The following is a 22470-nucleotide window of genomic DNA, read 5'->3' as shown; positions in this document are numbered from 1 at the left end:
AACCATTAGGCCACGACTTCCCAAGAGGTAGCTCTCCCCGTCGGGGAATCGAACCCCGGTCTTCCGCGTGACAGGCGGAGATACTGTCCACTATACTAACGAGGAGCTTAGTATATATAAGTTAAACTTTTGTATTATATTCATTCATTACACACAGACTGATATATTTCAAATGTTTATTTCTTTTCATTTTGATGATTATAACTGACACCTAAGGAAAATCCCAAATTCAGTATCTCAGAAAATTTGAATATTGTGAAAAGGTTCAATATTGAAGACACCTGGTGCCACACTCCAATCAGCTAATTAACTCAAAACACCTGCAAAGGCCTTTAAATGGTCTCTCAGTTAGGTTCTTTAGGCTACACAATCATGGGGAAGACTGCTGACTTGACAGTTGTCCAAAAGTTGACCATTGACACCTTGCACAAGGAGAACAAGACACAAAAGGTCATTGCAAAAGAGGCTGGCTGTTCACAGAGCTCTGTGTCCAAGCACATTAACAGAGAGGCGAAGGTAAGGAAAAGATGTGGTAGAAAAAAAATGTACAAGCAATAGGGATAACCGCACCCTGGAGAGGATTGTGAAACAAAACCCATTCAAAAATGTGGTGGAGATTCACAAAGAGACTGCAGCTGGAGTCAGTGCTTCAAGAACTACTACGCACAAAAGTATGTGAGACATGGGTTTCAGCTGTCGCATTCCTGGTGTCAAGACACTCTTGAACAACAATCTATGACTATTTCACTGGTCACAGAATCTATGAGAGAGAAAAAAACATGCACAAATAAAAATCCAAATTGGATTTGAATTGGATTTTTCTGTGCATGTTTTTTTTTCTCTCTCATAGATTCTGTGACCATTGACAAGCATTGTAAACTGAGAGTCTGCAACGGCTGAAGTTAAAAAAAATCATAATTTGTGTTCTACTGAAGAAACAAAGTCACCTACATCTTGGATGCCCTGGGGGTAAGCAGATAAACATCAAATTTACATTTTTGGGTGAACTATCGCTTTAATATATTTGCTCTTTGTACTGTCTTTACTCTTATCAGCAGGTCATAGTTCAGATTGTTCAGTGAGTCACTCACTGTGTTTCAAATGAATGATTGTGTTTCCTTCACTATCACTTCTTACATGAGATTTAAACAATTTAATGTAAATATTGATTTGGCTTGATCCAATTTGTTTCAAGTCTAAAAATGAGAAAATAACTTATACTGTAAAAACAACAACAACAAAAAACAGTGTTTGTTTGTTTCTTTGTTTGTTTTTAAGGCTTGAAGAGTTAAAGAACAATGGCAGAATCTTTACCAACATCAACAAAAGCAAGAAAAGCCAGGGGGCTAAATTTAGACCGTAAACCACCATGTAAGTCAAAAATCCAGTTTATGAATGAACTTGATTTTTTCAACTAATATTTCATATGAACAGCAGATAATAAAATAATTTCAGCTTGAATCAATAACTGTGGTTCATGTATTTATGTATTTTGTAGGTGGCAGTGTAATGAGCGTCACGTTTGGGTTCTGATCAGCTTTTCTAGGTTCATTTTGCAATAATAACCAGCTGACTGTACATGATCTCTTACATATTTGCATTTCTCCAAAGTCACCACTCTTTATCTCTAGACACTCTTTACATTCAACCAGCTTCATGAGATGGGATTCATTATAAACAGTATTGGAGTTCGTTCACACTGATCCCAAATAATGTCTCTTTCCAGTCATGTCATCCTCCAGTGGCTCACTGACAGAGGAGCTTCAGTGCTCTATATGTCTGGATGTGTTCACTGATCCAGTCGGCACTCCATGTGGACACAACTTCTGCAAGACCTGTCTGAATGAACACTGGGACAACAGCCAGATCTGCAGCTGTCCATACTGTAAAGAAACATTCAAGCAAAGACCTGATCTCAAGATTAATACCACACTCCGAGAGATTGTAGATCACTACAGAAAAAAAAGTCCTGAGAAAAAGCCTGAAGTTCTGTGTGACATCTGTAAGGAAAGAAAGCTGAAAGCCCTGAAGTTGTGTCTTTCGTGTCAGAGATCTTACTGTGAAACTCACCTGGAGCCTCATTTGAGAGTGACAGGTTTGAAGAAACACAAACTGATAGATCCTGTGAGTAATCTGGAGGACTATATATGTCAGAAACATGAGAAACCTCTGGATCTTTTCTGTAGAGATGATCAGATTTATATGTGTTTGATCTGCTCTGTGAAAGACCACGAGAACCACAACACTGTTCCTATAGAAGAGGAAAGTGAAGAGAAGAAGGTAGAAGTTACTAACAAAACTGCTTTTACATTTTTAAAACATATTTTAAATTTCCTCAGACAGTAAATCTGTTATGATAAATGTGTGTGTGTTGAAGACACAGAAAGACCTGCAGCAGATGATCCAGGACAGAATCAAGAAGATTCAAGACATCAAACACTCAGCAGAAGTCAGAAAAGTGAGTTTGTTTAATCAAGATAAATATATGTTATACTTTAAGTTGTGTCGTTCCAAGAGTCCTAATATACGGTCCAGCAACACTGGGATTTTTCACTGTTTCTTTCACTCCCTCTTGTCTGTGCAAATTAGCTCAATAAGGAAATAGCATAATTAATTATAATGGCCTTCAGAATTAAGCTTTCAGACTTAACTGTAGCAGAATTAATGTTACAATTATTTTGTATTTCTGTCCACCAAGCAGACCATATAGTCATTTATCAACTCTCAAGCTCAAGAAAGAATAGCTTTCGTACTGTATACAGTGCTAGCAATCACTTAGAATTTAGCAATATCAATGTTTTAGTGACTCTGAACAGTGAGTAGCAAACAAAATAATAAACAATACTATGAGTTACATAAAACTATAACGAAACACATACATGCATAGTGAAAAGAAGTAAGGAAAGAGAAAAGTTCAAGACTGGCAGTATTTAAAGTCAGTGAACCACAACCTAATGAGAACAATCAGATCAAAATCAATCAATATCACCTTAAAAAATGGTTCAAAGCTTAGAAACACATCAAAATATTTTACAAAATTGTTACTGGCATTTGGCATTTTAAAATGTCATTTTCTTTGTTGCTGAACAAGTGTCCGGAAGCATGTAGAGAATGGAGATTCTTGATGAGTTAGTTAGAAGTAAGCTGTAAGCTTTTGTCAGATTCTTACAAAGATCTGATGGTCCACGGGGAATTGACAAAGTTAGTTGAAGATAAAACTGCTGGAAGGTCAGACACAAGAGAGCTGAGTCTTGAAGAGCGTCTGTCTCAAAGGGATTGAGCCCTAATGTGTTTGGGTAGAGGTCTTTTAACATCCCTTCGTACCTACCCACCCATTCCTGGTGGACTGATCAATGTTGAGGTGAACATTTTCAGCGGGAAAAGGTGTTATTTTTAATTTTTTCTTTACATGTTAAAGGTGGTCTGGTGGATTTGTGCAGTATTAATCCAGAGTATAGTAAAAAGAGTAAGATGCAAGGTATGGTAACATACTATACACCATTATATAGTGCAGGGGTGTCCTAACCCTGTCCTAGAGAAACGGTGTCCTGCAGAGTTTAGCTTCAACCCTTATTAAACACCTGAACTAGCTAGTTCAGCTTTTACTAGGCATACTAAAAACTTCCAGGCAGGTGTTAAGGACACAACTTTGAAGGACACTGGCCCTCCAGGACTAAGTTTGGAGAACCCTGCACTATAGAGGGAATCACAAGAAAATGATTTAAATTCATGAAAGCATTAGAGAACATTAAAGGGGTCATCGGTTCCCCTTTTCCCACAAATTGATATGATTTTTTAGGATCTTAATGAAAAGTCTATAACATACTTTGATTAAAAATTCTCAATGGTAGTCTAAAAAACACCCTTTTTACCCTGTCGAAATTAGCTCTGTTTTCAGCACACTGTTCTAATCCATGATGCTTTAAATGCTAAAGAACTCTGCTGACCCCGCCCCTTTCTTCCGTTGGGTGATGAGCAGACTGTAAACTTCAGCCATGAAACTGGCTAACTAGCTTATTAGGAAAGGCGTTTTACAAAGATTCATAAACACGTATCCAGGTTATGCATGGCCTGCTTAAATGAGACACTGTGTCGAAATGCTATGGGAATGCCTTCAGTGTGAGACGAGACGTAATGGCTGGGGTGACTCAAAAACCAGAAAGCTTAAAAGCATGTGTGGTGGAACCGGCGTCAGCTTCTAGGAATGAAGCAAGTGCTCACATGAATGCCTGAAGTATGGCACTGAGACGCAGTGTCTCATTCCCTTCGGGGAACAATGGTTACATGCGTTCCCCATTCAGGAACTCGAGCTTCGTCTAAACACTATGGGAACTAGTATGCCCACGCTGCCAGAATTACAAATCCCTGTCTAGTGTGGAATATTGTGTCCTCCGCCTGTAAGAGGATATCCATCCTGACGAGAATCTCCCATAGAGAGCTGTCGAGGATAGAAACCATGTCCGAGAAACATCCTTTCCTCCCATATTGAGATGCCCAGGAATGTGAATTGCTCTCAGTGAGAGGAGTTTGCCCTGGCACCACAGAAGGATCTGATGCGACAGCCTGAACAGGGGGCACAAACGCAGACCTCCTTGGTGGTTGATATAAGAGATCAATGCTGTGTTGTTAGTGTGCCCCAACACATGGTGATCTCTTAGGTCCTTGAGGAAGTTTTTCAAATTAAGAAACACACCAATTGATGTGCTACTGAGATGGTGACCACTCCACATACCGCAGGCGAGTGGCCACACATGACAGCTACCCAACTAGTGAGGGACATGTCAGTCGCTAGCATTACACAGTGACAAGGAGCTCCCAGCACTGGGCCCTGAGACCAGAACCAAGGTTTCCTCCACATGTCTAAGGCACGAAGGCAGCGCCGCATGACCTTGAGCATGCAAAAACAGATTTCCCCTAAGGGGGAACCACTTGGTCTTGAGTCACCACTGTAGGGGTCTCATGTACAGCAGGCCAAAAGGTATCACGTTAGACGCAGCTGCTATCAGACCCAGCAGTCTTTGAAACTGCTTGTCATTGGATGACGTGACATTCAGCCAAGTATGGTGACCCATACTCAGAATTCGTGCTCTGCATTTAACCCATCCGAAGTGCACACACACACAGAGCAGTGAACACACACACACACACACTGTGAACACACACCCGGAGCAGTGGGCAGCCATTTATGCTGCGGCACCCGGGGAGCAGTTGTCGTGGTATTGAGAGCACTGTACATGCACTCCCCCCACCTACAATTCCTGCCGGCCCAAGACTCGAACTCACAACCTTTCGATTGCGAGTCCAACTCTCTAACCATTAGGCCATGACTGGCCTGACTGGCCTTATCTCACTCTCTTGACTGCTGTGAGGATCGACACAATCCGAGCAGGAGACGAACGTACCTGCAATGTGGTCGAATCCCACACCACGCCCAGATATGTGGTCCTCTGTAATGGAGAAAGCACACTTTTCTTGCCATTTAATGTTAACCCCAAGTCTTTCATGTGAGCGAGAACGACATCTTGATGCCGCCCCACTATCTGATCTGAATGAGCTAATATCAACCAATCGTTGATGTAGTTGAGTACTTGGTGAAAGTGTGGGGTGAGAGTTAAAGGCCAAAAGGAAGAGCCCGAAATTGGTAAGCTTTGTCCCCAAAGCAAACCTCAAGAACTTATTGTTATGAGTAAGGATGGAGATATGCAAGTATGCATCTTTTAGATAAATTGTGACAAACCAGTCCTCAAACCTGATCTGAGACACAACTTGTTAGAGTGTCAACATCCTGAACTTAAGTCGCATGACTAAGCGGGTCAACTGACGCAGATCTAAAATGGGACAAAACCCTCCATCCTTCTTCAGAACGATGTAGTACTTGCTGTAGAACCCGGACTCTCTTTTCAAGGAGGGACCATATTGATGGCCTCCTTCCTCAAGAGAGTATCTGCCTCTTGTCCCTTTACCAGAGCCTGCATGGGACCCACCAAGGTGGGGATAACCCCATTGAACTGAGGCGGCAGAGAAATAACTAGGTTCTGTAGCCTCTCTCTATAGTGTGCAGCACCCACTAAGACACATTTGGCAGTAGCTTCCACCTTACCAAACAGTCTACTAAGGGAATTAGTCTCTTGAGACTGACCTCTGGTGTAATCAGAATGGCTAGCTCAGTGCCCTGAAGTGGCAGACTGGAAGATGATGGCTGTACTAGCTAAAGTAGCGAGCCACTTAGCACCACTACATTTCCAGGTGGTAACTAAGAGAAGCGCTCCCTGAACACCACTGCACCCTGGAACACCGGTAGGGTTGGCACATTGATCTCCTGAGGGCACTGAAGAGAGACGGGCACCGTGTGATGCAGTGTACATTTCTCTTCCCCAGAGGGGCCTGCCCTCCGAGGTCCTGAGCCATGGCATCAGGACTGTCATAGCTGAAGTCTCTTAATGAAAAAAGGTCCCCAGACCCGTGTCATCTGCTAGGAAGACTAGACTGAAGGAGCCTGCTCGGGCAGCACCCTATGTGGCACGCTTGACAGGGGCTCCCACAATGCCAGGTGACATACCAAGGGAATCAGTCTTATGGGACTTAGAGCGGCTAGGTCGGTGCCCCTGAAGTGGTGGACTGGCTCGAGAGCATGCGCTAGATCTAGGGAAGAGTGGAGGGTGGAGATAGAGAAAGCCGGTCTGCCAGATCATGTATAATCTCCGTGATCTCAATCGCAACTGTGCCTCATCAGCAGCGGGACTGAAACCATAAGATCGCAGGCATGGACGCACTCGGAGCATGCCCGGCGAGAGCGGCACGTTTTGCAGCAGGAAAAGCACAATCAGCCCCCTGAGAACTGACTGCACAAGCTTTGCTCAACAGAAATGCTGCTCATTATAAAATTAGTCATAATATGCTTGTTTAACTGATGCTCGTGCAACTGGCGAACTCATGGACGCCATCCATATCAAACTCTATGGAAGACAGTCGTTACGTCATGCCCATCCATTGGACTGATTACCCATGTGATTCAGATTGCGGTCACGGTGAAGGCATTCCCATTGGGAAGTCGTGGCCTAATGGTTAGAGAGTCGGACTCCCAATCGAAAGGCTGTGAGTTTGAGTCTCGGGCCGGCAGGAATTGTGGGTGGGGGGAGTGCATGTACAGTTCTCTCTCCACCTTCAATACCACGACTTAGGTGCCCTTGAGCAAGGCATCGAACCCCCAACTGCTCCCCGGGCGCCGCAGCATAAATGGCTGCCCACTGCTTCGGGTGTGTGTTCACTGCTCTGTGTGTGTGCACTTTGGATGGGTTAAATGCAGAGCAAAAATTCTGAGTATGGGTCACCATACTTGGCTGAATGTCACTTCACTTCACTTTATTGTTTTTTGACATTAAGGCAGATCATTGGATCTGCGCATTCCCATCAGAAACTAAAGTAATGTTAATCCTCTGCGTCTTCAGTGGCTCAGATGTTGAAAGTAAATGACGACCCCTATGTTCATTTTTACATCCAACAATAAAACATCTCAATTGCTTAGGAGACTTTATTGGTTTCCCCTGCACCAGTTGACACAATGGTGGACAGCTCACAGTTCACTCAGAGTAGATCTAAGTTAAGACGGCCTTGTCAATCAACTATGGGCAGCAGTCAGAGGTGGGTAGTAGCGAGTTACATTTACTTCGTTACATTTACTTGAGTAATTTTTTGGGGTAACTAATACTTTTCGGAGTATATTTAAAGATGGGTACTTTATACTCTTACTTGAGTACATTTTTGGGGGAAAATCTGTACTTTTACTTCGTTACTGTGGGCGACGCTCCTCTCGTTACTTTATCTTAATGCAATAAATGTTATAAATGCTTCAGTTTATTCCAAACGCGCCGTCTACTTTTCTCTGGGCAATGAGCGATGCCCATTCGTGAATGATTCATTCTTTTGAGTCAATTCTGTTCAAAGGCTTGATCAAACCAATTGGCAAACGAGTGAATTGGTTCATGAATCAGTTTGAATGAGTCGTTCAGTTCCCTGCTGCACGCGCTGAGCGTCTGAATGGTTCACTCGGAGTTGTAATGTTTAAGAACATCAGCAGCGTTGAAAACGTGGCTGGAACTGCATTGAATTGAAAGCAAATCTGCAAAGGCTATTATTTGCCAGCGATGGAGATCCTTATTAGATGAACACCGCGTGTGCTACATTCGATTACAGTACACGATACCACTGTGACATTAGTTTGTTGTACGTGTGTGGCTTATAACAGAGGGGAGTCAAGTTGAATGCAGCTTCCAAAAGACAAAAAATAGCCCATTAAGATTTTATTAATTTTAATACAATCACACCGGTGCGAGTACGTTCAGCAAGTCATATCATCAGCTGCTAAATTCAGATCTGTGATTGCTTGCTGGCGCTGAGCCAGAGATAGATGTGTTTTTACAGCACTGCGCATTATAACCAATCACACATGATTCTTTGGGGCTTATTAAAGCATTGGCCAATCAGAGGTGTTCCGATGACTCATCGCTAAAATGCCGGTGCTTCCTTCACTCGCTCACTGACTGAATACCTCTTTCTGGCGAATTCTCTCGTCAGAAACAACAAAGTGCAGATGTGTGTGTACGAATCTTTAATTAAGATATTGATTTCACAGTGTTAACAGTTTCAGTGATTTTAATGGGAGTTTCTCAGAGGGATTGAAATCTAGACTGTCAGTGAAAATGATCTTTAATAATGTAAATGTTATTTGCTCTCTTTCTGAACAATGAAAGATTAGTAGCAATATTTATATCACATTAACTTTCAATGTTAAATTCACATTTAATATAAAGTCAGTCGTTTTAAAAATATGTTATGGCATGACACCTATATCTGTTACTTAAGTAAACAGACAGGGTTTTATAATAAATTACATAAATTGGAGTAAAGGCTGATTAAATATATATATTTATACACGCACACATACATTACATACATTTTATCTATATATCTAAATAAAAATAGGCTCAGTATATATGACCCAAAGTAACTAGTAACTAACTACTTGAGTAGATTTTTTATCCGATACTCTTTTACTCTTACTCAAGTAACTATTCAAGACTAGTACTTTTACTTTTACTTGAGTAAATATTTCTAGAAGTACTTTTACTTTTACTTGAGTACAGTTTTTGGGTACTCTACCCACCTCTGGCAGCAGTGGCTCAGTGGTTCATGTAGGTTATCTACAAACCGGAAGGTTGGTTCAATCCCCAGCTCCACCTGACCAAGTGTCGAGGTGTCCTTGAGCAAGATACCTAACCCCAGCTGCTCCCTACGAGTTGGATGGTGCCTTGAATGGCTGACACCACAGTCGGTGTATGAATGAGTGAGTGAATGGGTGAATGTGAGGCAACTTGTAAATCGCTTTGGATGGCCATGGGGTCTGTTGAAAGCGCTATATAAATGCAGTCCATTTACCATTTACTATCGTGGGAGGGGCCTGTGCAGAACTAAACAAGAATTTCAGAACAGCCTGACTTTAAAATAGCGATTTAAAAAAGAAAAAAAAACACTGGGTGAATTTTTATCATTATTGCGTGGATGTGTACACACACTTCCAACACAAATTTATGTTCAAACAACAACAAAAGTGAATTTTGCATCAGATGACCTATAAGGAAAGGACACAAGCATTTAAGAGTGAAACTACAAAGTTATAACTAAGCTAATTTAACAGGGACATGCATACACAATGCAGGAATATAAAGGTGCTGTTCATATAATTAGAATATCATCAAAAAGTTTATTTATTTCACTAATTCCATAAGGAAAATCCCAAATCCCAATTTTTTTGTCCATTATTTGTTAAATATAAAAAATGCGTGTGTGTCTGATCCACCTCACTCATTACAGGGATTTTATACTGAACTGCTAGAGATGATGGAGGAGCAGCAGAAAGCAGCAGAGAAACAGGAGGAAGAGCTGATTGAAGAGCTGGAGCAGGAGATCTCTGAGCTAAAGATGAGAAACACTGAGCTGGAGCATCTCTCACACACTAAAGATCACCTCCATCTCCTACAGGTCGGTCAACATGATCTCTCTGATCAATGGTAATGCAGGATATCACACCATAACACTCCCCATGCTGAAGGATTTCTCCTCTCTTCTGCTGTAGGTTTACTCATCCCTGTGCAGCCCTAGAAACACCAGGAACTGGTCTGAGATCAGTATGAAGACTCATGACAGTCTGGAGACTCTGAGGAGAGCTCTGACTCAACTGAAGGACACTATAGATGAGAAACTCACACAAACTGGTACATCAGTACATAAATTGATCAGATAAAAACAAAATTATGATTGTACTCAATTCTTAAAATATGAGATCTGATAATGTTTTATTGCTATTAGTCACTACAGAGCTGAAGTGGATGCAGCAATACACAGGTATAGTGTGCTGTCTGCACTACACTAGTTTACATTCAGACACTCACAGCTTCATTACTGCACTATCAAAAATTTGGATTAAATATTGAAAACATTGTCACAGAAAAATGTGTATTGTGAATTTCAATTTCTCTTGTTTTCTCAGTGGATGTGAATCTGGATCCTGATACAGCTCATCATGATCTCATTCTTTCTAATGATAGAAAAAAAGTGAGAGATGGAGACATCTATCAAAAACTCCCAGACAAACCAGAGAGATTTGATAAATGTGTAAATGTCTTGGGAAAGGAGGAATTCTCCTCAGGGAAACTGTATTGAGGTGCAGGTGAAGGGAAAGACTGAATGGACTTTTGGAGTGGCCAGAGAATCCATTAACAGGAAGGAAAGATCATACTGAGTCCCAGTAATGGATACTAGATTGTGTGGTTGAGGAATGGAGATGAAAATAAGGCTCTCTCTAGTCCTTCTGTCTCTCAACATCCCACCCCTCCTGTGACCCATGTTTTCTCTATATGTGTTTTCATAGCCAGTGAGCAATGGACTGTCAAAATAATAATAATATATAATATATATATAATATTTAGTATTATTTTTTATTAAGTTAATGTGCGATTAAAATAATTGACGGCATTAATTATTTAATGTGTTTATGGGATAATATCGTGTTAACTTGCCCAGCCCTAAAAAAATAGACAAGAGATTTTTTATAAAGTATCACCTGAATGTATTGTTCTATTTATTTACGTAATTGTTGATCTTAAATTTCTTATATTTCTTATGGTTAATTTAGTTAATTTTAGACTTTTGCTATTCACTTTGTTCTCACATGAAGACCAGCCATGCTGCTGACATGGTGTAAAGAATTTAAATTAATTTATTTATTTTTAAGAATTGTCTTGCTGTTGCCATGGCATTAAAAAATATTAATTAATTATTTAATTTAAATGAATTACTTGCTATTTTTAATAAAATAAATAATAATGTATTCTTTAAAAAAATTATTATATTTAAAAAAAGAAAATAAATAAGAATGCTGCTGGTGGTGATGGTACTAAACATTTATAATTTAATAAATTAAATTAATAAAAAATAATTTATTTAAATTAATTAATATTTCTAGTGATAGCTTTGCTGCTCACATGGCATTAAAAATAGTAAATAAATAAATTAAAATCATTAGATTATTTACAATATTATTGCAATAAAATAAATTATCAATAACGTATTTAATTATTAATTTACAATTTCTATAAATAAATTAGTTATTAATTATCTTAATATAATACATTATGAAAAATTGTATTTATTTATTTTTGATGGTAGAGTTGCTGAAAATGAATTATATATATAGAGAGACGGTTTCATCGGGCGCACGCGCCTGGACCTAAGTTAACTTCCGGTCTGTGTTGTGTACATCGGTCTGGCTGCAGTGCCTTCTACAAACGCAGTTAAAGTCAAGGTGATGAGTAGACTGAAGTTGGGGTCAGGTGGTTGTGCTGTGGGATGTGTTTCCCATACATTTATTTATTTTTGGAGACTCATCACAATTTTAAAACTGATCGATTTTCAAAAAGGCTTCGTTGAATAAACATGAGTAACGTTATGTACTGCACGTTTAATAATAATTATTCCTTACATTTATACGTTTAAATATCAAAACGAGGCACAGGTGTTTTTATATCGCTGTATTTCTGAAGGAAGACTTGCATGTTATATGCCTGATAAAGCAGCGTGTGAGCGTACGAGCTCTGCTTTGAAAAAAATATCTACTCTAGAGGGACTTGGCTGTTGTTATTGATTCTATTTGGAAGTCTACCGAAAGTTAAGTTAGGGCCACAAAAGCGTGCATGCGCAGTAACGTTTGTTTATGTTGTTGCCGTTGAAACCGTCTATATAAGACAAATACTACGGCTAATATTACCACTGTATTCTTAGAGGTCCGCATGACGGTAATACCATCTGCTACTGTAATATTAGCACATGCATAGTATTCTTTGAAGCATATTGTTGTACCATGGCATTATGATGCCAGAATTTACCATGCTACTATCACAGTGTCTTTTTATTTTTTTTAACTTATGGAAATGCAAGTCAGCACTGTTTTTGTATCATAGTTAATATGAAAGTGTCATGATATGAGAGGTGTCATGATAACCTCTAACACTAGTTTGCTCTATTTTTTTCTATTCTATCTGTTTTCTTTTTATTTATTAAATTATTTAAAAGCCCTTGCTACATGTACTGTGTTAAGCTAACTGAGACTTGTTATAGCACTTATATATCATTGCTCTTTTGTTGATTTTGATTGCTTACATTGTCTTCATTTGTAAGTCGCTTTGGATAAAAGCGTCTGCTAAATGACTAAATGTAATATATATAATGCATATCTTTGTCTCACTAGCCGTCCGGTCTGAGCGGCCCTCGTCATTCTGTTCAAGTTCAGTGCGGGATGGAGCCACGGAAGATTTTCACGAGTGTTTCCCTCACTGAAGACGTTGAGCTGAATAAATCGAAGAAGGAATGGAAGACCACTGCATCAGTGAAGCGCAGCAGCTGCGCCGATGAGGGCAAATCTGAGTCCTTGAAGACGCAGGAGCTGTTCAACCGTGTGTGGAGTGTGTTGAATCAGCTGACGCCGCAGATGTTCCAACCGCTGATGAAGCAGATGAAGGAACTGATCATCAACACAGAGGAGCGCCTGAAAGGAGTGATCGACCTCATCTATGAGAAGGCCATCTCTGAGCCCAACTCCTCTGAAGCCTGCGCCAACATGTGCCGCTGCCTTATGGGGGTGAGTGTGAGCCAAACACTGGAATCGCAAAAGCAGCTCCTGCAGCATCTAGTCTGTGTTTTATCGTCTGTCTCTCATCGCAGCTGAAAGTTCCCACCACGGAGAAACCTGGAGTGACGGTGAATTTCAGGAAGCTGCTGCTGAATCATTATAAGAAAGAGTTTGAGAAGGACAAAGATGATGAAACGTTTGAGAAGCAGAAGGAGCTGGATGCTGCTACAGGGGTATGAACCACACACAACCACCTGAGTGGACTGATATGTAGGGGGTTGTGACAGGGCAGTCTTTTTGGAATTTTTCTGTTTTAAAATTGTTATTTAAATTTTATATATATATTTTTTTTTTTTTCCAGATTTGCTGTGCTCGTTTTTTGGGCTGCACAATTTAGTCAACTATTTTAAAGAAGCATTAATATTCTAATATTTTTATTGTAAAAATATAAAACAATTCAAGAGTTTAATAATTTTTTACAGTAAACTGTAAAATTACAATACTAATATTTTATTTATTTAAAATGAAAATACTTAATTTTTTAAACGTTAAATGAAATAAAACTCCCTTCATTCTAACACATCTAGTGTATGTATTTAAATAATTGCCAGTTTGCTTTTCATGCACTGTATACCTGAAGCCATTCCATATCTTAAATGGGTCTTATGATGCGATTTCAAGTTTTCCTTACTTTTTGGAGTGTTACAAACTCATGGTGCATAAAGAAGATCTGTAAAGTTGCAAAGATTAAGGCCATGTCCACACTAATACGTTTTCGTTTGAAAAAGTATATTTTTCTCTCCGTTTTGGCCTTCCGTCCACACTGAGATGGCGTTTTAAGTCAACGAAAATGTAGCTTTTGGAAAACGCTCTCCAAAGCGTATACATTTGAAAATGCCATCTTCGTGTCGTAGTGTGGACTGTAAAAACGGAGGCTTTTGAAAACGACGCAAATTTAGTCATGTGACGCATAATATACCAATAGATATCCGTGTTTATACTGGTATTGTGCACGTTATGTGCTATGCACTTTCACACTATTGCTATAGAGGTGTTACTTTGTACACTTCTTATATCAGAGTCCTGCAGAGATTTACTCTCGATTGCTATTTGCAGCAAAACATGAAGGCAGTTGCATTATAGATCAGATATACAATCATGAGTGTGTGCAACCTGGACATGTGTGTGAATCATTAGTTATTTTCATAAATAAAATAAATCAATTTCCTGTCAGAAAAGATGCATGAAACCATCTCATGTCTGTTTTTTGACGTTTCTGTGTGGATGAGGCACTTTTGGAAAATGCTTGAAAACGAGAGCGTTTTAAAACCAGAAAGCGGTTTTCAAATCTATACGGATTAATGTAGATGTAGCATAAAGTCTCAAATCCAAAGAGATATTCTTTATCAAAGGACTAGAAATCAGTGGTTAAGGTCTATTTTAACACTGTTCCAGAACAGTTCAACCCAAATATTTAGATGTGTGCAGCGCATTTTACGGAGGACGAGGACTGTTTCCTGTGAGAGTAGACTACAATGCCGGTGCTTGTTTCTATAAAGTGAAACAGTTCCAGCTTTGCAAGGACAGTCTGGTGCTTCTGACTCACAGTCTGTAAGTACATTTTGATATGTAAAGGATTTGCCACTGATGATTCAAACACGAGTTTTGAGCAGTAGAGAAGGTTTGTTTGTTGTTTCTCAGATCACAAATGCAGACATTCAACAAATTGCTTCAAGCCCATCGTTTTGCACCCTGGATGTGCATAAGCACTGCGACTCTATGTTGCTTCAAGTGCACCATCCTGCACCTTGAATGTGCATAATGGTGCGACTCCATGTTGCTTCAAGCGCATAATTTGCAGTCTGGATGTGCATAAGCGATGCGACTCCATGTTGCTTCAAGTGCAATGTCCTGCACCCCGAATGTGCATAAGCGCTGTGCCTCCATGTTGCTTCAAGTGCACCATCCTGCACCCTGAATGTGCATAAGCGCTGTGCCTCCATGTTGCTTCAAGTGCAACGTCCTGCACCCCGGATGTGCATAAGCGCTGTGACTCCATGTTGCTTCAAGTGCAACGTCCTGCACCCTGGATGGATGTGTATAAGCGCTGCAACTCCATGCTGCTTCGAGCAAATCATTCTGCACCCTGGATGTGCATAAGCGCTGTGACTCCATCTTGTTTCAAGTGCACCTTTCTGCACCCTGGATGTGTTTCATTAGAGCTTTGTGCCGCCCTGTTTGAAGCATTTCACATTATCAAAGTTTTGCACACAGAAAGATTATTAGAAACCTTTCTTTTTCTAATGATTTCTGTCTTATGTTCATGAATGTATTTTGTAAGAGTACAAATAGTTAACAGAATAAACATGTTTAAATTGTATAATGTGCACCAGAGATTTTTTTAAAGATATTGTTTTTGCTGATAATTTATAGTCAGCTAGTTTAATTTCATAGCTAATATATATTTTTTTCAAATGTAGTTTTTCTCTGTAATGACGAAGTGAGTATTTAGTGGATTGTGTTTAACAAAGTGTTTAAAAAATGAGTGACTATTAGTTCCAAAAATACAGTATTGATATTCTATAGTGGTGTAAAAAAAAAAAAGCTTGAGTTGGACCGGTATTGGCTGATTCTTAGAATTATGAATACTCTTTGTATCTTACACTGCAAAATAATAACTCAAAAAACATTAAAAGATAGCATCATAATTATTTACTGATCCATTAAATGAATCACAAGTATATAATAAAAGCCATAAAAAACAGACAATATATTGTGATAATCAGCAAATTTGTCATAATCACCAAAGCCCTAAAACAGACAATTAATCGCAATAACCATGACTATTTTTATAATCGTGACAGCCCTACTGTCACATTTGACTGCTGTTTTAAGCGTATTATGATTTGCAATTATGATTTATATAAAGAAGACAGTATGCCAATATGTATACAGGTGCATCTCAATAAATTAGAATGTCATGGAAAAGTTCATTTATTTCAGTAATTCTACTCAAATTGTGAAACTTGTGTATTAAATAAATTCAGTGCACACAGACTGAATTAGTTGAAAAAGGGATAGTTCACTCAAAAATGAAAATTATGTATTTAATGACTCACCCTCATGTCATTCCAAACCCGTGAGACCTCCAGTCAATCGTTTGTTCGTTATCTGGCTCAGCTCTGTGTTCATCTTCAGTCCTCTCTTCACAGCAGTTCAGTCAGTGTACTGTTTGAGTTAATGAATTACTCCAGGATATTGGTTTGAAAGTGACGTGACATTCAGCCAAGTATGGTGACCCATACTCAGAATTTGTGCTCTGCATTTAACCCATCCTAAATGCACACACACAGAGCAGTGAACACACACACACACTGTGAGCACACACCCGGAGCAGTGGGCAGCCATTTACACTGTGGCGCCCGGGGAGCAGTTGGGGGTTCAATGCCTTGCTCAAGGGCACCTAAGTCGTGGTATTGAAGGTGGAGAGAGAACTGTACATGCACTCCCCCCACCCACAATTCCTGCCGGCCCGGGACTCGAACTCACAACCTTTCGATTGGGAGTCCGACTCTCTAACCATTAGGCCATGACTTCCCTTGTTTGAACTCAAAGGGAGGGTCAGCCACATTAAAAAAGTTTACAGCTTAAGTCATTTGTGGATAAATGGTTATTGGAGACGCAAACAGTTTCAAACGATTCAGTTCGATTTGGTGAACTGGTTCAAGAAGATCCGGTTACATTGAGTGATTAGTTCACAAACCGGATATCACAAACTGCAGTGTTTTGAACTCGCTCACAACAGACCCGGAAGAGAAGACAATGGTGAATAAAGTTGTAGTTTTTGCTATTTTTGGACCAAAATGTATTTTCGATGCTTCAAATAATTCTAAAAGTCTGATGTCTGATGTCACATGGACTACTTTGATGAAGTTTTTATTACCTTTCTGAACATGGACAGTATACCGTACACACATTTTCAATGGAGGGACTGAGAGCTCTCGGACTAAATCTAAAATATCTTAAACTGTGTTCCGAAGATGAACAGCGGTCTCACGGGTTTGGAACGACATGAGGGTGAGTCATTAATGACATAATTTTCATTTTTCGATGAACTAACCCTTTAAGTCTTTGGTTCTTTTAATTGTGATGATTTTGGCTCACATTTAACAAAAATCCACCAATTCACTACAAATTCGAATATGGTGGCATGCCAATCAGCGAATCAGTTCAAAACGCAGGCACCCTTCACAAGGTGGGTAAGCCCCAAACATTGATTGCCTAAGAAGCTAGCTGTTCACAGAGTGCTGTATCCAAGCATGTTAAAGAGAGTTGAGTGGAAGGAAAATGTGTAGAAGAAAAAGAAGCACAACCAACCAAGAGAACTGCAGCCTTATGAGGATTGTCAAGCAAAATCGATTCAAGTATTTGAGTGATCTTCACAAGGAATGCACTGAGGCTGGGGAAGTTGGGGACGTCGTGGCCTAGTGGTTAGAGAGCTTGACTCCTAATCCTAGGGTTGTGGGTTTGAATCTTGGGCTGGCAATACCACGACTGAGGTGCCCTTGAGCAAGGCACCGAACCCCCAACTGCTCCCCGGGGGTGCCGCAGCATAAATGGCTGCCCACTGCTGTGTGTTCACGGTGTGTGTGTGTTCACTTGGGTATGCAGAGCACCAATTCCGAGTATGGGTCACCACACTTGACTGTATGTTACTTTCACTGGGGTCAAGACATCAAGAGCCACCACACACAGACTTTTTAAGGGATTTGGCTACAGTTGTCGTATTCCTCTTGTCAAGCCACTCCTGAACCACAGACAACATCAGAGGCATCTTACCTGGGCTAAGGAGAAGAAGAACTGGACTGTTGCCCAGTGGTCCAAAGTCTTATTTTCAGATGAGAGCAGGTTTTGTATTTCATTTGGAAACCAAGGTCCTAGAGTCTGGAGGAAGGGTGGAGAAGCTCATAGTTCAAGTTGCTTGAAGTCCAGTGTTAAGTTTCCACAGTCTGTGATGATTTGGGGTGCAATGTCATCTGCTGGTGTTGGTCCATTGTGTTTTTTGAAAACCAAAGTCACTGCACTCGTTTACCAATACATTTTAAAGCCCTTAATTCATTCTTCTGCTGACCAGCTTTTTGAAGATGCTGATTTAATTTTCCAGCAGGATTTGGCACCTTCCCACACTGCCAAAAGCACAAAAAGTTTGCAAAAATGACCATGGTGTTGGTGTGCTTGACTGGCCAGCAAACTCACCAGACCTGAACCCCAGAGAGAATCTATGGGCTATTGTCAAGAGAAAGATGAGAAACAAGAGACCAAACAATGCAGATGAGCTGAAGGCCACTGTCAAAGAAACCTGGGCTTCCAGACCACCTCAGCAGTGTAAATAATCACAATAAAAACAAAGACTTAAACTACTTCAGTTTGTGTACATTGAATTTGTTCATTACAAGAGTTTCACAATTTGAGTTGAATTACTGAAAAAAATGAACTTTTCCAAGACATTCATAGTTTATTGAGATGCACCTGTGTGTGTGTGTGTGTGTGTGTGTGTGTGTGTGTGTGTGTGTGTGTGTGTATATATATATATATATATATATATATATATATATATATATATACATACGTGTGTGTGTGTGTGTGTGTACTTTTATATTTACATAGTACAAAAGCATTTATGACTTCACTTCCTCTTTCTGCCCCTTCAGGAAGAGGAGAAACAGAGGTTGAAGGAGGACCTTGAGGAGGCGAAAGAAAAAGCCCACCAACGTTCGCTAGGCAACATCAAGTTCACTGGCGAGCTGTTCAAGTTGAAGATGCTGACGGAGCCTATCATACACGATTGCATCGTCAAACTGCTGAAGAAACGTGATGAAGAGAGTCTGGAGTGTCTCTGCTGCCTGCTCTCCACCATCTGGAATCATCTGTACTACGAGAAGTCAAAGGTGACACACGCTCATTACATAACTTAAAAAATAAATAAATGTAAATTGTATATAGTGTAAATTAAAAAAAAAAAAAAAAAAGTAATAAAAACAACAGACACGTACAACAAAAAATATATAATGATGTTAAAGATACAAAAATAAAAATGAGGGAGTGAGGCAATAAAATAACAATTGAGAAAGTGAATGAATTTTACGGTGACCCATTCTCTGTATTTGTGCTCTGCATTTAACCCATCCAAGTGCACACACACTTGCTCAAGAGTCTCACCTCAGTCAAGGTATTGAGAGTGAAAGAAGTTGCTTGTCATTCTCTCTCCACAACGACAATTCCTGCCTGACATGAGACTCAAACCCATTAGCTTTGGGTTACAAGTCTGACTCTCTAAACATTAGGCCACAACTCTCTTTCAAGGAGCAGTCTTTGTTAGTTGTATTTATAGTTAAACTAATGTTTTAAAGATTATTTAAATGTATTATTTAAAATATTTATATCAATAATATATAATTTAAGATGCATGCATATATAAGGGATATGTCGTGGGGGATATGTAGAAGTAGTTGTGGCCAAATTCTGAGTATGGGTCATGTCACTGTATATTTTTTTCTTTTCAGCCCCGAATGGATCAATATTTAAACCAGATGAAGAAAATGATTAGGGATCATAAAACCTCTTCCAGAATTCGCTTCATGCTGCAGGGCATTGTTGATTTACAACAGGCAAACCTGAGTGTGTGATTATTTACTTCCTTATTTCTTATTCCTGCCATTATTGTGAAAAGTTCATAAATTCACAACTCAACTCAAGCCCACTAATCATCAAGTTTAATTATAATATTCAAGTCAATTATAATAAATGAATTTGCACTCATAATATGAAATACACGATTAAATAATTATTTGATTATATAATAATATAAAACAAGGACTACTATTTTTAATTGTTTTACCATTTTTGAAATGTATATGCTATAATAAGATATTTGTTATGTAAATATATAATGTTTGTTCAATGAATGATTTATGTTCAACTCTTCATAAATATTCATACCTTCTTTCCCTTCCATCTCCACCTGACAAAGTAAAATTGCCTGTGAAATATGATTATAAAACAAAATTGTGATAACCTTAATAAACTGTTGTATCAAGGTAGTGGCTCCTCTACAGAATGATTTGTGATATTACTGTAGTACATCATCTGAAATATCTTGATATACTGTACAGTACATCATAGATCTGCATGATTACTGTATTCATATACCACGGTATATACATGGTACCTAAAAATACTATGATGAGATGCTATTATACTAATGCCTTTATTATCTAACCAGTAGCACTCTTAACTGATTGTGTCTGTTCATTTGGGAAAATTTAACATAGAGGGGTTAATTTCATTAATATCCTATATATTGATCCCATAAATAATGTTAAATAAATAAATGATTAGATTGATTCAACAGTTGAAATACTGAAAAACATACCAGTGACAGATCAGACTTACTCTAAAAACACCATTGTACTGATCAGTGATTACTACTGAATTTTGTCTTCAGAATGTATTTGCCTCATTTAATTTATTATATTAACTATATTAAGAACTCGGCAATTATTAAACATGTTCAGCATGTTAAGACACATCAGCGCCACCAGAGGCAGCAGAGCACTGCGTTCAGCTTTAACATCTTCACATCAGCATCAGCTGCACAGCAAACAATGAACCAGTGACAGAGCTGAATATTACTGAACATGAGCTCGGACAGCCAGCAGCTTTCTGTGAGAAGAAACCATCAAAGGCACCAAACCGTAGCGTACATAGATGGCTGATGACATGCACTGGCCCACAGTTCCCTCTGTTTCTCTCACACCTGTAGGCAATATTGATCATTTGGTCACCATATAATGGATAAAATATTAAACCCACAATTTAAATAAGGAAATTACATTGTTTGCTTACAGTGAAGTAAACAGCAGTGAATTTTAAATCATTTCACTACTTTGGTTGAAGTGGATGTTCATTATTCAGGTACTAAAGGCTAGTAAAAATCAGATCATCCTTAATAGGCCTTTAACTCTCCTTCACATTCCACTTTGTTAAAGAAGAAGCATTATTATTAATTATGGACTCAAATTTTAGCCAGAAGCATCTGTTTGAAGTTAAAAACATCTTAATAAAAATAGCTTTTCACTTCACAAAACATTACCAAATGGACTGGAGTGCTGTGGATTATTGTGATGTTTCTAATCTCATTCTGACAGCACCCATTCAATGCAGAGAATCCGTTGCTGAAACACAATCCATTGCAATGCTAATTTTTTTAGAATCTGATGAAGAAACAAACTCATCCTACTCTCAGGTGAACTGGGGGTGAGCACATTTTCAACAAATTTAAAATTTTGGGTGAAATTTTCCTTTAACCTGCAAAAAAAAAAAAAAAAAAGGCCAGTCACTTGATGACATCACCCAACAGGAAATGACATCATTATGTGGGGATAACAGCAGCAAAAACATCATCATTAAGTATTATCAATGGTTTGAAATTTCTGAAATGTTGGATCAAATGACACAAAATCAGTTTGATTCAAAATATGTTGATTAATAATAAATACCGTAATTCCTCAAATAAAAACCGGTAGTCAAATAAACGCCGGGCCTCTTATAGTGGCCGGGGGTGTGGTCAACACGGACAAATAAAGGCCGGTCTTAAATAAAGCCCGGGGGGAAATTTGTGCAGCAGAGCCAGATAACGAACGTACACACCCACTGCCGGAGCGTTTCTCGTTCTCCAGTCAAGAACCGGTTGCATCGGTTTTCGGATCACCAGTACACTGAACCGAGAATCGTTTCTGTCGGACGCGTCCGATTCGAGAACCGAGGAGCTGATGATACTGCACATGTGTGATTCAGCGTGAAGCAGACTGACACGGAGCGCGTCTGAACCAAACTGGTTCTTTTGGTGATTGATTCTGAACTGATTCTGTGCTAATGTTATGATCTCTGTCCACTGGAACGCTATCGCTTTTAATTTAAAATGGGTTATTTAAAACAATTACTTATTAAACAGATGGAATTAGAAATAAAGGCCTGCCTCTAATAAAAGCCTTCTTCAAATAAAAGCCTGTTACCTTCTGCAGTTCAGGTAAATAAAGGCCCCGGCTTTTATTTGAGGAATTACAGTAATAACTTCAAGTTGACCTTAGCTCTTGATGAATGTCCTGTTCATTTTGTTGTCATTGTGTAAATAATCAAATCAATAGTGTTTAAGTGTCAGAGAGTAGTATCCTGAACATCAGTTTTATGCTTTTATAGAAATGCTTTTCTTAATTTCTTAATTACAA

At 39.1% G+C, this 22470-nt stretch overlaps 2 protein-coding genes and 1 non-coding gene across 6 annotated transcripts in view; 2 read left to right on the top strand and 1 right to left on the bottom strand.

Moving 5' to 3' along the window:
- The window catches only part of LOC132152212 (E3 ubiquitin-protein ligase TRIM7-like), a 145074-nt gene extending 125102 nt beyond the window's left edge, over positions 1–19972 (top strand). For both annotated transcript variants that reach the window (XM_059561009.1, XM_059561008.1), the window contains exons 8-12: positions 10547–10611; positions 12803–13192; positions 13276–13416; positions 18895–19131; positions 19747–19972. In XM_059561009.1, coding sequence (XP_059416992.1) covers positions 10547–10611; positions 12803–13192; positions 13276–13416; positions 18895–19131; positions 19747–19869 — 956 coding nt within the window. In that variant the 3' untranslated portion in view covers positions 19870–19972. The remainder of the gene's footprint in view (positions 1–10546; positions 10612–12802; positions 13193–13275; positions 13417–18894; positions 19132–19746) is intronic.
- Positions 1–22470, top strand: part of LOC132152213 (E3 ubiquitin/ISG15 ligase TRIM25-like) — a 51508-nt gene that overhangs the window by 960 nt on the left and 28078 nt on the right. Inside the window, exons 2-5 of one of the 3 annotated variants that reach the window (XM_059561017.1) lie at positions 1727–2280; positions 2378–2458; positions 9871–10038; positions 10133–10271. In XM_059561017.1, the coding sequence (XP_059417000.1) occupies positions 1729–2280; positions 2378–2458; positions 9871–10038; positions 10133–10271 (940 nt within the window). In that variant the 5' untranslated portion in view covers positions 1727–1728. The remainder of the gene's footprint in view (positions 1–1726; positions 2281–2377; positions 2459–9870; positions 10039–10132; positions 10272–22470) is intronic. The other 2 variants (XM_059561016.1, XM_059561014.1) reach the window with 2 other exon arrangements.
- trnad-guc (transfer RNA aspartic acid (anticodon GUC)) lies at positions 34–105 on the bottom strand. Its single transcript has one exon. It is a non-coding gene; the product is annotated as a tRNA-Asp (tRNA).

This window comes from Carassius carassius, chromosome 10 (genome assembly GCF_963082965.1).
Source record: "Carassius carassius chromosome 10, fCarCar2.1, whole genome shotgun sequence".
NCBI classification, from domain to species: Eukaryota; Metazoa; Chordata; class Actinopteri; order Cypriniformes; family Cyprinidae; genus Carassius; species Carassius carassius.
The sequence above is the reverse complement of the archived record's forward strand: the minus strand, read 5'-3'. Positions and strand labels throughout refer to the sequence as shown.